Source organism: Thalassophryne amazonica, unplaced genomic scaffold (assembly GCF_902500255.1).
Source record: "Thalassophryne amazonica unplaced genomic scaffold, fThaAma1.1, whole genome shotgun sequence".
In the NCBI taxonomy this organism is placed as follows: domain Eukaryota; kingdom Metazoa; phylum Chordata; class Actinopteri; order Batrachoidiformes; family Batrachoididae; genus Thalassophryne; species Thalassophryne amazonica.
The window spans coordinates 7,572-21,839 of record NW_022986635.1 but is presented as its reverse complement, the minus strand read 5'-3'; the positions used below and the strand labels follow the sequence as shown (position 1 = coordinate 21,839).

The window sequence follows — 14,268 nt, the reverse complement described above, 5'->3', positions numbered from 1 at the left end:
TCAGTGGAGAGCGTACTGACATACTATCTGGGTGTGTGGTACGCAGGCTCCACAGCCGAGGACAGAAAGGCAATGCAGAGGTTCATTAACACGGTCCTAAAGATCATCGGCTGCCGTCTGCCCAGCCTGGAAACCATCGCCACATCCTGCTGCCTTAGGAAAAGCGAGGCCATCACAGGAGACCCCCACACCCTGCCTACTCCCTGTTTGACCTGTTGCCCTGCGGGAGACGCTACAGGTCAACAAAGTCCCACACCAGCAGGCTGACAGCTTCATCCCCTGGGCCATACGTACCGCTAACACCCATGGATACACACACTCATCCACAGACCTACTCCCATAAAAACCTCCCACCCTCCCCATGTTTTAAGCATTTTTTTGTTTCTTTTGATAATTATGATGTATAGTTGCAAAAATATAAAATGCATATCTCAGAATATTAGAATATTTTATTTCATGTTTGTGTAACTCCATATTTATAGTAGAGAAGCTTGAATCTTTGACTGGACTGGGTTGCTTGATGCAAGGATGTTTCGCTGCAAATCGCAGAAGCTTCCTCAGCTAAAATTCTTGCTCTGGTAGTCTGACGTTGCGAAACGTCCTTGCGTCAAGCAACACAGTCCAGTCGAAGATTCAAGCTTCTCTACTATGGAAACCACCTGGACATCTGAGAGTCTTCACAGAAACTCCATATTTACAGTATGCAGTATAAATACTGTGAATCTCTCCTGAAGCAGTAATTAATTTAAAAGGAGCCCACAATGAGGTATTCAGTGCACAAATGAACATACTTTTCAGAACTTCAACATTTCTAAATGCAATGCTTGTTTTTAGTTTGTTTGCTTATTTGTTTGTTTTTTGATTGCTTTGGTTGACTGCTTTCATGAAATTTTCTAAAATAAATAAATGTTGGAAATGTTTTAGTTTATATATTATGAGTATAGACTAGTGAAAGGTTTGCTTTTCTGGAATATCTGATGGAAAAACATTGAACTTTTTCCATAATATTCTGGAATTTTTTTATATGCACCTGTATAGGTTTGTCTTTACATCTTAAATTTTCCCAAGTGTTTCATCTTTAGCATTTTCCTATCCTGGTGTTGTGTTTCTTCTTTGCAGGAGGAGTTTTTGAAGAAATACCCAAATGGAATTAACCCTGTCAGTGCTAATGACGTCTTCTTCGGTCTTCATGCAGTTGTGCTCTGTTTGATCTATGCTATCCAGGCTGCTGTGTATAAGGTATGATGACTTCGCTCTCAGACTGCAGGCTTACTTGTAGTTCCTAGGGTTTGTAAGAGTAGAATGGGAGGCAGAGCCTTCAGCTTTCAGGCTCCTCTCCTGTGGAACCAGCTCCCAATTCAGATCAGGGAGACAGACACCCTCTCTACTTTTAAGATTAGGCTTAAAACTTTCCTTTTTGCTAAAGCTTATAGTTAGGGCTGGATCAGGTGACCCTGAACCATCCCTTAGTTATGCTGCTATAGACGTAGACTGCTGGGGGGTTCCCATGATGCACTGTTTCTTTCTCTTTTTGCTCTGTATGCACCACTCTGCATTTAATCATTAGTGATCGATCTCTGCTCCCCTCCACAGCATGTCTTTTTCCTGGTTCTCTCCCTCAGCCCCAACCAGTCCCAGCAGAAGACTGCCCCTCCCTGAGCCTGGTTCTGCTGGAGGTTTCTTCCTGTTAAAAGGGAGTTTTTTCCTTCCCACTGTAGCCAAGTGCTTGCTCACAGGGGGTCGTTTTGACCGTTGGGGTTTTACATAATTATTGTATGGCCTTGCCTTACAATATAAAGCGCCTTGGGGCAACTGTTTGTTGTGATTTGGCGCTATATAAAAAAATTGATTGATTGATTGATTGATGTCTATATTTGGACTACAGAGTCATTCTGCACAAAAAAAAAAAATCTAAAAATTTGGGCCTTAGTCAGACCAACAAGAGAGCTGTCCATGTTGACATTTGCCTCTTTAGGCAGTAGTAAGGAAAGTCTGCCTGGCTGTATGTTACATACAGTTGTGCTCATAAGTTTACATACCCTGGCAGAATTTTTTTAATTTATTTATTTATTTGGCCATTTTTCAGAGAAGATGAATGATAACACAAAAACTTTTTTTCACTCATAGTTAGTGGTTGTGTGAAGCCATTTATTGTCAAACAACTGTGTTTACTCTTTTTAAATCATAATGACAACAGAAACTACTGTAACCAAATGACCCTTTTCAAAAGTTTACATAACCTGGTGATTCTGGCCTATAACTCAGAAACCAGAAATGTCAGTGCAACACTGGATGAAAGATGCAAGGAACTGTCAGGAGTTCAGAAACTCAATGACCTTTTATACACATACACGGATTACAAGCAAACAGATCACAGGTGAGGATGGTTACCTTTTGTAGGCATTCAAACCTGTTTGCGTCAACTTATGTGCATGTTATCAGGCCAAAATTACCAGTGTATATAAACTTTTGATCAGGGTCATTTGGTTAGTTTCTTTTTCCATTATGATTTAAAAAGTGCAAACAGTTGTTTGGCAATAAATGGCTCCACACAACCATTAACCATGAATGGGGGGAAAAAAAAATGTTTTTTTGCGTTGTGTCAATTTCACTTACTGGATGAGTGTATAAGCTCCACTAAGTACAAACATATGATTTTAGGATTTCCAAACATTTCTGAGTGTTAAACTTTCTGAAAAAAAAGGAATACGAAAAAATATCTGTATTAGCTGACTTAAAGCTAGAAGAACAAAGTTTAGTGGGGGTTAACTGGTCTGCTAATGATTTTGAAAGTTTTGAAAAACTAATCAGCTAATGGAAATGTTAGCTTCATCAATAATGGATTTCTTTAGATTCACTGCAGTGGAATCTGAATAGATGATTGTGCCATGTGTTTGGCAGTTCATATTGTTATTAAAATAATGATCATTTTAATAGCAGGAAGGTGCACATGGGTGGACTCCATTCTTTGTGGAAGATGCAACCTAAAAGAAAGTGGAGACTGTAAGGTGGTGGCAGGGGAGAGTGTAACCCATAGAGTTACATATATGAAAGCCAGACAGCATCAGATGGTGGTTTGTAGGATGACTTTAGAGGTGAAGAAGAGGGAAAGAGTGAGAGCTGAACTAAGGATCAGATGGTGGAAGCTGAAGGAGGAAGACTATTGTGTGAAATTCAGGGTGGAGGTGAGACAGGCACTGGGTAGATGTGAAGTGATTTTGGACAAGTGGAAATGTAATGCAGATGTGGTGAGAGAGGCAGCTAGGAAAGTACTGGGTGTCACTTCTGGACAGTGGAAGGAAGACAAGGAGACTTGGTGTTGAAGGATGCATAAGGAGAAAGAGGTTGGCAAATAAGAATTGGCATAGTCGGAGAGATGAAGAAAGTAGACACGAGTACAAGGAGATGCAGCGTAAGGTGAAAAGGGAAGTGGCAAAGGCTACAGAAAGGGTGTATAGCAAAATGTACATGAAGTTTAAGACTTAACAAACAGAAAAACACACGTATCGATTGGCCAGACAAAGGGACTGAGCTGGAAAGATTGTGCAGCAGGTTAGGGTGATAAAGGATGGTAGTGTGCTGAGGAGGTGGAGGGAATATTTTGAGGTGCTGATGAATGAAGAAAATGAGAGAGAGAGAACGAGAGAAAGCAAGGAACTCCAAAGAACAGATTTATGGATGTGTTGAAGGAGGACATGCAGGTGGTTGGTGTGACAGAAGAAGATTCTGAGGACAGGGTGAGATCAAAACTGATGATCTGCTGTGACGACCCCCAACACAGCAGCTGAAAAAAGAAGAAGCAATCTGCATTTGCATTTTTAAATTGCCTAAGTTATTGAAAATGTGTGAAATCTTACTCCATCTTCTCTTGCAGAGAGGGGGTCAGAGTGTGTCCTGGACAGCCCGGTTCTTGTTGCTTGTTGGCTGGCTTTTTGCCTTGATCACCTTGTTTGTGGCTGTTGCCAAACAGATTACCTGGTTGGACTACCTTTACTATTTCTCCTACATTAAACTTGGAGTCACTCTTGTGAAGTATGTACCCCAGGTAAGCGAGACATACACAGAGAGAGGGGCCAGAAGAAAAAAACAAAAATCTGAGCAACATCATGTAAAAGCAGCTTCATTTTTGTATTTAAAAAAGAAAAATCCACCTGAATTTTAATATCAACATATGTCTGTTTAAAAGCTGTTCTACAAAACTGAGTATTTACAGCTGTACTCAAGCATTTTAAATTGATTTTGTGTCTGTGTGTGTGCATTTCCAGGCATATATGAACTACAAAAGACAGAGTACTACAGGATGGAGTATTGGCAATGTGTTACTGGACTTCACTGGTGGAATCCTCAGTATTCTGCAGATGGTCTTAGAGTCTTATAATAATGGTAACCACACTGTACACTTCCTCATTTGTAATGCTTGAAGGTACTACTATACTTAAAAAAAAAAAAAAAAGACACAAAAAAGTCACTTCTGCACATGTGTATTTTTAAAAAAAAAAAAACACAGGAAATACAGTAGTGTTCAGAATAATAGTAGTGCTGTGTGACTAAAAAGATTAATCCAGGTTTTGAGTATATTTCTTATTGTTACATGGGAAACAAGGTACCAGTAGATTCAGTAGATTCTCACAAATCCAACAAGACCAAGCATTCATGATATGCCCACTCTTAAGGCTATGAAATTGGGCTATTAGTAAAAAAAAGTATGGGACGTTCAAGACATTGTTCAGAAGAACAGCGTAGTTTGATTAAAAAGTTAATTGGAGAGGGGGAAACTTATACGCAGGTGCAAAAAATTATAGGCTGTTCATCTCCAATGATCTCCAATGCTTTAAAATGGACAACAACAAAAAAAACAGACGCGTGGAAGAAAACGGAAAACAACCATCAAAATGGATAGAAGAATAACCAGAATGGCAAAGGCTCACCCATTGATCAGCTCCAGGATGATCAAAGACAGTCTGGAGTTACCTGTAAGTGCTGTGACAGTTAGAAGATGCCTATGTGAAACTAAATGAAAGACGTGCAGAAGAGGTTACAATTTGCCAAAGAACACATCAACTGGCCAAAAGAGAAATGGAGGAATATTTTGTGGACTGATGAGAGTAAAATTGTTCATTTTGGGCTTCAAGGGCCGCAGACAGTTTGTGAGACGACCCCCAAACTCTGAATTCAAGCCACAGTTCACAGTGAAGATAGTGAAGCATGGTGGAGCAAGCATCATGATATGGGCATCTTTCTCCTACTATGGTGTTGGGCCTATATATCGCATACCAGGTGTCATGGATCAGTTTGGATATGTCAGAATACTTGAAGAGGTCATGTTGCCTTATGCTGAAGAGGACATGCCCTTGAAATGGGTGTTTCAACAAGACAATGACCCCAAGCACACTAGTAAACGAGCAAAATCTTGGTTCCAAACCAACAAAATTAATGCCTCGCAGATGTGAAGAAATCAAGAAAAACTGTGGTTATACAACTAAATAACACTAATTGACAGGATTGCTAAAAAAGCAGTTTGAACATAATAGTTTTGAGTTTGTAGTGTCAACAGCAGATGCTACTATTATTGTGAACACCCCCTTTTCTACTTTTCTTTTTTTTTACTAATAGCCTAATTTCATAGCCTTAAGAGTGTGCATATCATGAATGCTTGGTCTTGTTGGATTTGTGAGAATCTACTGGTACCTTGTTTCCCATGTAACAATAAGAAATATACTCAAAACCTGGATTAATCTTTTTAGTCACATAGCACTACTATTATTCTGAACACTACTGTAAATATTCAGTAACAGTTGATTTTCTGTTCAAAGTAGGAAGAAGCTACATGGTTACCTCACCCTACCCCTATCCTATAATAAATCATCAATATTCAAACAGTTACATACATCACACAATTACAACCCCAAATCAGAAAATGTTGGAATGGCGTGGAGAATTAAAAAAAAAACAACAAAAAAAACAACAGGGATTTTTACATTGACTTGTTTTTAATTGCAGACAGAATTAATCCAAGATTTTTTATGTTTTACTTAGTCAGCTTAATTTCATTTGTTTATGCACATCCATTCCTGCATTTCAGGATAAAGCACACTCCAAAAACAAGTTGGGACACTAAAGCATTTATCACTTTTTAATGCAATTCCTTCTCACAATGTGGACAAGATGTTTTGGCATTGAGGGTAATGAGTGATGACAAGCTTAAGGTGTACAACAGTACTGAGTCGTTGCAGTTTTCATTTCCAAATTATCTGCAGATTCTCTGGTGGGGACAGGTTAGGACTACGGGTAGGCAGTCCAGCATCGATACTCTCTTCCTCTGTAGCCATCCCATTGTAAATGTGTACAGAATGTGGTTTTGCATTGTCTTCTTTTTAAAAAATGCATAGATGCCCCTAGAAAAGATGTCATCTTTAAAGCAGCATATGTTGCACTAAAATCTCAGTGTAGTTTTCTGCACACCGCACCAGTTTCAGTGCTATTTTCTGCCTCTGTGGAAGTGCGCTCTGTTCTCTACTGCATGGTGTGGTGCGGTTCAAAAACAGAGTCATTTAACATTATTATTATTAATTAATTAATTAAATTTTTTGTTTTTGTTTTTTTTTTTATGGAGCGAGTGCGAGTTTATTTTAGTCACAGCTCTTTTCAGCTTTGATCAGACTGATTGATCAGGGCGTTTGATGAGCGCACGGACATGCAGCGAGTGCGCGTTTATTTTAAAGAGTCACAGACTCAGAGAGAGAGAGAGAGAGAGAGAGAGAGAGAGAGAGAGAGAGAGAGAGAGGCTTTATGAAACGATGTGACACAGTGAAACAGTCCTCATATAATGAGTCCTGTATAATAAAGTGAAGCAACGATCTTGCAGTATTTATAGTTCCAGAAGAACAACAGGGAGATGTGAAGTGGCGCACAGTACCGTGTTGAAGCGTGGGCAGGCTCACAATAGCGGACAGTAGCACGGCGCTGCATGTACTCACGTGAAGGCTCCATGCTGCGCACCGAAGAACATTAAACAGGTTTAATTTCTTCCATCCTACACACGTAGCCCTCAACATACTGCTGCGTATTGAGAAAAAACTCCACGTGAAGTGGGCGGAGAGCTGCCGATTACAGCGTAGACGATATGCTGTAATGAGCAGCTCTACGAATACGCCGCTGTGAAAGCCCCTGTAAAGCTTGGGTCCCACTGAATAATGAAGGATGAATAATGAGCCACACAGCATGTTTTCTTTGCTACAAGAGGGTTTCTTCAACTATCATGGGAGAATAGTGGCTATGAGTGGCTCTAGAGGCATTATTTTCAGTTAACGAGGCTCCTCTCTGAGCGTGGCACTAATTTCAAGATGTTCAACATTTAGCTACAGCAGCATGGGGCAGTTTATGTACCAGGTTTTAGAGGCATGTGCGTGGTTCTTATGAGTCTGCTAAGAGCCCATTATCCGTGCGCCTGGCAGCTACGCAGGACCTGAGAGGCTATTTTTGGAGTGGCTGCACTCTTGCACACACAATTCCACCTTCTCTGGACGCTGTATATAAAATAATTATTTTGTAGCGGATTAATCATTTTCTGCCAAACCTTGGATGCTGAAAACACCTCTAATCGCTTCTGGAATCACAAAGGATCATTTCATCTAGACACTTTTTTTCCTCTTTTTCCTGCTCCATATGGAATGTATTTTGAACAGCTTAAGGTAACTATTTTAATGTTTTTTATAGCTTGATAAAACAGTTCCTAGCTGTAAAAGTATGTCTATGGTTGATTTAATATCTTGTAAATGGATCACATGAGCTGTGTGTGCGCACACTGTGCACTGAGGCAGTGACTCATCACGCTCCAAAGGAGCATTTAGGCAGAACGCCAGCTCACAAGAGTGATTTTTCAGTCAATATTGGATGAATACAAAGTTAAAATTTGGATGACTGCGTGAAAGTGGATGTGTGTTGAAAGCTGCAGAAGTAATAACTCCACTGAAGCCACTAAAAGCAGCGCAGAGCTGTGCAGCCACACAGAAGGAGAGTGCGCAAAAGACCGATTTTGAAGACATAACACAAAGTTAAAAGTTGTATCACATTAACTTGTAAGCTCAAGAAGAAATAAATCAAGAAGAAATAAATATATATATATATATATATATATATATATATATATATATATATATATATATATATATATATATATATATATATATATATATATATATATATATATATATATATATATATATATATGAGGGTAGGCTGAAAGGTTCTAAGGCTCCCCATGAAGGAGTAATGCATTAACTGCATTATAGTGAGCCTTAGAACTTTTCAGCCTACCCTCGTGTGTGTGTGTGTGTGTGTATATATATATATATATATATATATATATATACGTATATATATAATTGAAAGTGAGCCACAGGTGTATGTAATGAAAGCGGCCACCTCGTGTATGCAGAACGGCACCGCACGCAAAAGAGCGATTTTGCAGAAATAAACGGACGAACACAAGGTTAAAAGTGGGATTACGGCCGGCTGTGTGGCTTCTACGCTCCGGAGTGGTCCATGTCATATGGTAAGGTTCTGTACTTTAGTCTTGGCCCAATACACTTGTAGCCACAGTGGTGATCGGATATTTAGCTGTGATCTGGGTCTCTGTGTGTGGATGGTTGTGTGTTTGTGGCCGTCACCACAATTTGGTTTTGGGTGCTCTCAAGGGGGTTAACACTCTGCTGTCCTAGATTAGGGTATGGATGCTCAGAAATTAGACAACAGACTGTTGCTGTCACTGTTTGTTCATGTGTGGTTGTTTGTCCTGGTAGGTTGAGGCCCTGTCTCCTCGGTGTCTTACGTCACAGTTATTGTCTTCACCACTCGTCTTTCGTTCTTGTCTGTCTTTGTGTTGTTTTGGTGGTCGGTCCTTCCTGATAGAAGTTGTCAGTTGGCTTTGAGTAGGATGTTGAAGGCTGATCGGGAAGGGTGGATGAGGGTCTCACACACACACACCACGTTCACTCATGTACTACATATCTTCTGTCTTGCAAGGATAAATTGCGTATATGTGTATTAATGTTCATAAATGGTTCTGCCAGTGTGGCACTTACCATTACTGTATATGCAGACAGGGGGAGAGAAAAAAAGTGTGAAAATGACTGTGTTTAAAGCCAGGGGAAAAAAATAAAGCCACCAAGCCACGGATGGAAAGGAAGCCAGTGAGAAGGAGCACAGAGGTGGCTGTCCAAGAATGGAGAACAGCAGCGCGTGCAAAAGAACAATTTTGTGAAGTTTAAAGTGGGATCACGGTGTGTGTGTGTGTGTTTAAAGCCACAGAAGAAATAAAGCCAGTGAGCCACGGAGCCAGCGAGGAGCACAGAGGTGGCTGTCCGGGAACCCTTGGTTCGGTTCTAGCTGGTCTGGTGCATTACAGGTAGACAGCAGCCTGGCGCACAGCGCACAACCGCGGGACTGTACTGGAGCGTCTATTTTTGGACTGCATTTAAAAAATGTGACATCTTTAAATGCTGCTGTGAATCTGTGAACTGAAAACCCACACTTGAAAGGGACCAGGTGTGGGAGAGCTGGAGGTTTGGGCCAAACTCATGCCTAAACGTGTGCCAACATTGCGTTATCATGGCGCTAATGCAGCACTACGTGACTTAGTGTGGCTGATGCGAGCCATTCGAGGCTCTAATGACAGGTCGGTCGTAGCTCACTAGAGGCTGCTACGTGGCACATGTGGGGTACAGAGAGGCATAGAGGCACCTTCATAGTGGATATGTAATAGATGAAAACGTGGGTCATTCTTCAAATAATCGCTGACACACCCATGTGTGGCTCATTGTTCATGGCTTATTATTTGGTGGGACCCAGGCTTAAGGTAAAACTCCCTGTGGTGATAATGAGGAAGAAACCTCAAGCAGACCAGGAGTGACCCACTGCTTTGGTCATTCTAACAGTTACAAGGTTTTTACAAGAAACAGAAAAAGAAACAAAAAAAACAGAAGAGCAACAAAAGCAGAGTCCTTAATGAAAATGAAAAGCAGACCACCTTATGTCTTTTGTCTAATGATATTATGCACTGTAGAGGGAGAAATATGCAAATCCCTTCCAGTCCTTTGAGGAACATTGTTTTTCTTTTTTTTTATCTTTTTGCTTGTCCTAAATTCCCTCATTTCATTTTATTTATTTATTTTTTGTTTGTTTTAATGTATTGTAGGTCTTAAATGCAGGAATGGGTGTATATTAATAAATGAAATGAAGTTGACTACACAAAACATGAAATATCTTTGGTTCATACTGTCTGCACAATCACTTTTTTATTGTTTGCTTTATGATGTCACAACCTTTTCTGATTTGGGGTTGTACAATTATTTACTGTAATGCTAAATAGTGTCTTTACACACCCATACAAACCAAGTGATTGTACAAAATTGTAGATACCAGAGAGTGATATTTGAGAAGGCAAAGACGTGCATGATAAGAGCGAGTTAGGGTTGTCAGAGATGTTAGGGGAGGAGGCACTCCTGGAAGAGTTGAGTTTTCAAGAGTGACACATCTTCTCTGATGGCTATAGCTTGTTCCACAAATGAAAGTAGTCTGGATTGTCTTGTGTGTAGGGATGGCAGTGCCAGACGCCACTTTTTGGAGGACCACAATGACCGTGGGGTACCATAAACATTGTGACAGTCTTTATTTATTTTGTGTGTGTTTCTGCAGATGAGCAGTAGTCAAGTATTAGTGACTTGAGTTTGGTGCAGGTGGCAGTGGACAGCCAATGGTGCTCGATAAGGAGTGGGGTAACATCCCCTTTTGGGTTGATTAATGCAATGCCCATTCTGGATCACCTGTAAGTGCTCCTCCATGCAAGCTGGAGGCCTGACAGTAGGGCGTTAGCATAGTTGAGATGAGACATAAGTACGGTCTGTAGCAGCAGTTACATGGTGTGTTGAGTTTGGTACAGTCTGATTTCCCTAATGTGAAATAGTATGAAGCAGCATGACCGGGAGACAGAGGCAACATGGTCTTAGAAGGATAGTTGATCATCAATCAGGATGTCCCGGTGTGTGATAACATCAGTTACAGCTGGTAGAGAGGGATGACAACAAAAGGCCAGTTTCTGTTTGGAGGAAATACAAAAAGAACCCAGAACCTGAATGACTTTAACTGGAGCTACTGAAGGAGTTTCTATCGGAAACACCCTACTGTTGAAGTTTTAAATTCTACAGCATGCTTCAGTAGATGGTGATGGCACATCAGTCCAGGTTGGAAAGGCGTGTACATGTTTAATGTCTGTACTTGAGGGTGGGATGACAGTAATGTTTCCCACAAAAAAAAAAAAAAAATCACTTTACATGATCATCATCTTCTTCTATTATTACTACTACATGATGCTTCTGTCTCATCTTTTGAAGATACAACTAACTCCCAAATTTGGCATTGAGGCAGACCTTAGTATGACCAGGTCATCTAAAGTATGCTGCATCCTTTAAAACTGAAGTGCAGCTTCAGTCCTCCTCACTGGAGGTGGTTATTAGCAGTGGTGGACACAGTTCTGCTAACTGCTCATTATCGAAGCTAATGTTTTCATTAGCAGATTAGCTTTCCAGATAACTTTGAAAACCATCAGCGGACCAATTCACTTCCGGTAAATTAAGTTCTGATAACTTTTAAACCACTAACATTTTTTGCAGTCACGATGAATAAAGCTTAATAGTTAAAACATTTGTGAAATCTGAAATCAAAGATTTTTGTGCTTGTCTGTTACATGTTTTGTAGCAGACAGCCATGAATGGTAGAGCTCTATACTCTTCAGGCAGAGGAGAGCTGACTACCAGAGAGAAAGGAAGAGAGAGGAAAGGAAAAAAAAGATCATTTCTTTTCACATCATACAGACCTGCCGGTCATTTCACTGGAGTGAACACTGCCATCTACTGGCAGTAGAAGGCAGTGTGAACAGCCACACATTCGCTAAAAGTGATGGATTTTACAAACAGAATTTTAAATTGCCTTTTTTTTACAAATGAAAAAAATGACATATTTACAAATACAGATTTTAATTATAGAACCCACCACACTTTCAGTAACTGTGTTATGCTGACCAGCCAACCACTGACATCAGGAAACTAATCTGCCCATAATGTAATGCGACATGTGTGTCTAAATGCTAAAACCTTCGAAATTAGTGCATTACTTTAAAACTAAAACATATAGCTGATATTTTCACTTTGTAAATATGACAGACATGATGTTCATTTCAATAACTTGTCCGGAATGAGTTTGTTTAAAATTGGTACCATAAGTCAAAACTGTCTGCCTGTGAAAGACTCCAGTGAAATGACCGGCAGATCTGTATGGTGTGAAGAGAAATTATTATTTTTTTTCCTCTCTACTTTCTCTCTGATCACCAGGTATCTTTTGCTGAGAGAAGCCCGATCTGAGACAGAAGAGCTGACTCGTTGTGTTAGTAGCTGCCTTACTGAAGTCAATACTGAAAGTTATCGTTTAGCTTTTATCTGTAACTTCCGCTAAATTTTTTAGGGATTTATCGGTTTAGCTTTATCAAAGTTACCTTTTCAGTTAGTGGATTAATGGTTGTCAAAGCTAACTTTTTGGTTAGCTGTGCCCACCACTGGTTATTAGTCATCAGTAGTGAAAAGGATTTTCCTCATTGGAGTCATTGAAACCAAGTGATGGTACAAAACATTCACCATCCTGCAAACAACAGTATATTGTGTATGTGATGACTAAACTGTGTAATTTATTGTTGGTGTTTGTTTTTCTCTACAGATGAGTGGAGGTTGATATTTGGGAACCCTACAAAGTTTGGCTTGGGTTTGTTCTCCGTGGTGTTTGACGTTATCTTCATAACTCAGCACTACTGTCTCTACAGACACTCAGAGGGTTATGAAGCTATTTCAGACCAAGAGGACAACTAATCTCAACACAGTATGGCGTGGACAAAATCTAAAAACATACAACCATCTGGGTTTTTGCGACTCATTTTATTTATACCAATCACCGAGCACAAATATTGGTGATGTGGCCAATCAATCAAGTTCCTGGAAAAGACTGATTTGTGAGGGTTCTGATTTTTGATATCTGTTGTAATTTCCAGTACCAGAGTTCTTCAAAGAAGATTTCACAGTTGTTCTTGTCTCCATGCTGACAAAGCATCAGCAGTCTGACTTCTTCCAGATTTGGTAACATATTGTTGAAATCAGCAACAGCACTTTTTACTGTACTGATGTGCTTACAATAAGCAACTGTAATGAAATATGAGTTAAGGTTTTAGTATTTACAATGAAATGACAAGCAAACAAAATCATCATGGTACTGTCATCATAACAGAAATCTCACCAGTTTGGTGCAATAATTATTATAGGAAAGCAATATTACCAGCAGCTTTTAAAACACTGAATTTTTGTACTTGTGATGTTTGACCTTATGTGGTGAACACTTATGTGTGTGAAAAAACAGAAGTCAAAAATTGCTAAAATCTTGGGAGAATGTGTGACAACTGTTTGGGGACATACCTAAGAAGAGCATTTGGCTGTGACAAGCAGGTGGAAAATTCAGTATGTCCTCTGAAATAAAATGGAATGCTTTTGTCACTGCCCAGCTGTACTCTGAAATTTTATGCATCTTGTTTGCAGTACACATATTAAATAAATAACATAAGCACCTCTACCATAAATAAGGTAAAGTGTTAATATAAAATACTAAAGAAACATTTTTATTTTATTTTTTTAAAATTGTGTATTGCACTCCCAACTGTCTGGATATTATTGCACAGTTAATATTGGTTGGTTGTTTATGTTAAAAAAATGTTTTATTGCAATTGAATAAAATTCTCTTTTTTATAATAATAAATAAAATTCTATTTTTGAGTGTAAAAAAAATCATGTAAAAGATGTCTATTAAAAATTATGGATGCTTTCTAGATTTGGAGTGTGTGGCTGTTTTTGCAATCTATATGTACAGTGTCTCTGGAAAGTATTCACAGGGCTTCACTTTTTTCACATTTTATGTTATAGCCTTATTCCAAAATGGAGTAAATTCATTTTTTGGAGTCAATTCATTTTCCCAAAATATAAAACTTCAGCAATCATAAAGTGAAGTTATCTGTCAGGAAGCCAGAAAAGAAGAGGAAGAAAAGAAAAAACAGGACAGTGGTTAGTGATAATTTAAAGGAAAAGAAAACCCACTGATAATTTATGATTGGGTTGGTAGATTATGATATTGAGAGCCCATATGAAAAGTTGTAGGAATGTGTGATCATTTATGTTAAAG

General features: G+C 39.3%; 1 protein-coding gene across 1 annotated transcript; it reads left to right on the top strand.

The window, feature by feature from the left end:
• Positions 1 to 1,038: 1,038 nt before the first annotated feature.
• Positions 1,039 to 14,011, top strand: LOC117506325 (cystinosin-like; the record flags this gene model as incomplete). Its single annotated transcript, XM_034165816.1, has 4 exons — positions 1,039 to 1,239; positions 3,875 to 4,045; positions 4,266 to 4,383; positions 12,766 to 14,011. Coding segments are annotated over 4 exons (639 nt in total), but the record flags the coding sequence as incomplete, so codon positions are not given.
• Positions 14,012 to 14,268: the final 257 nt, after the last annotated feature.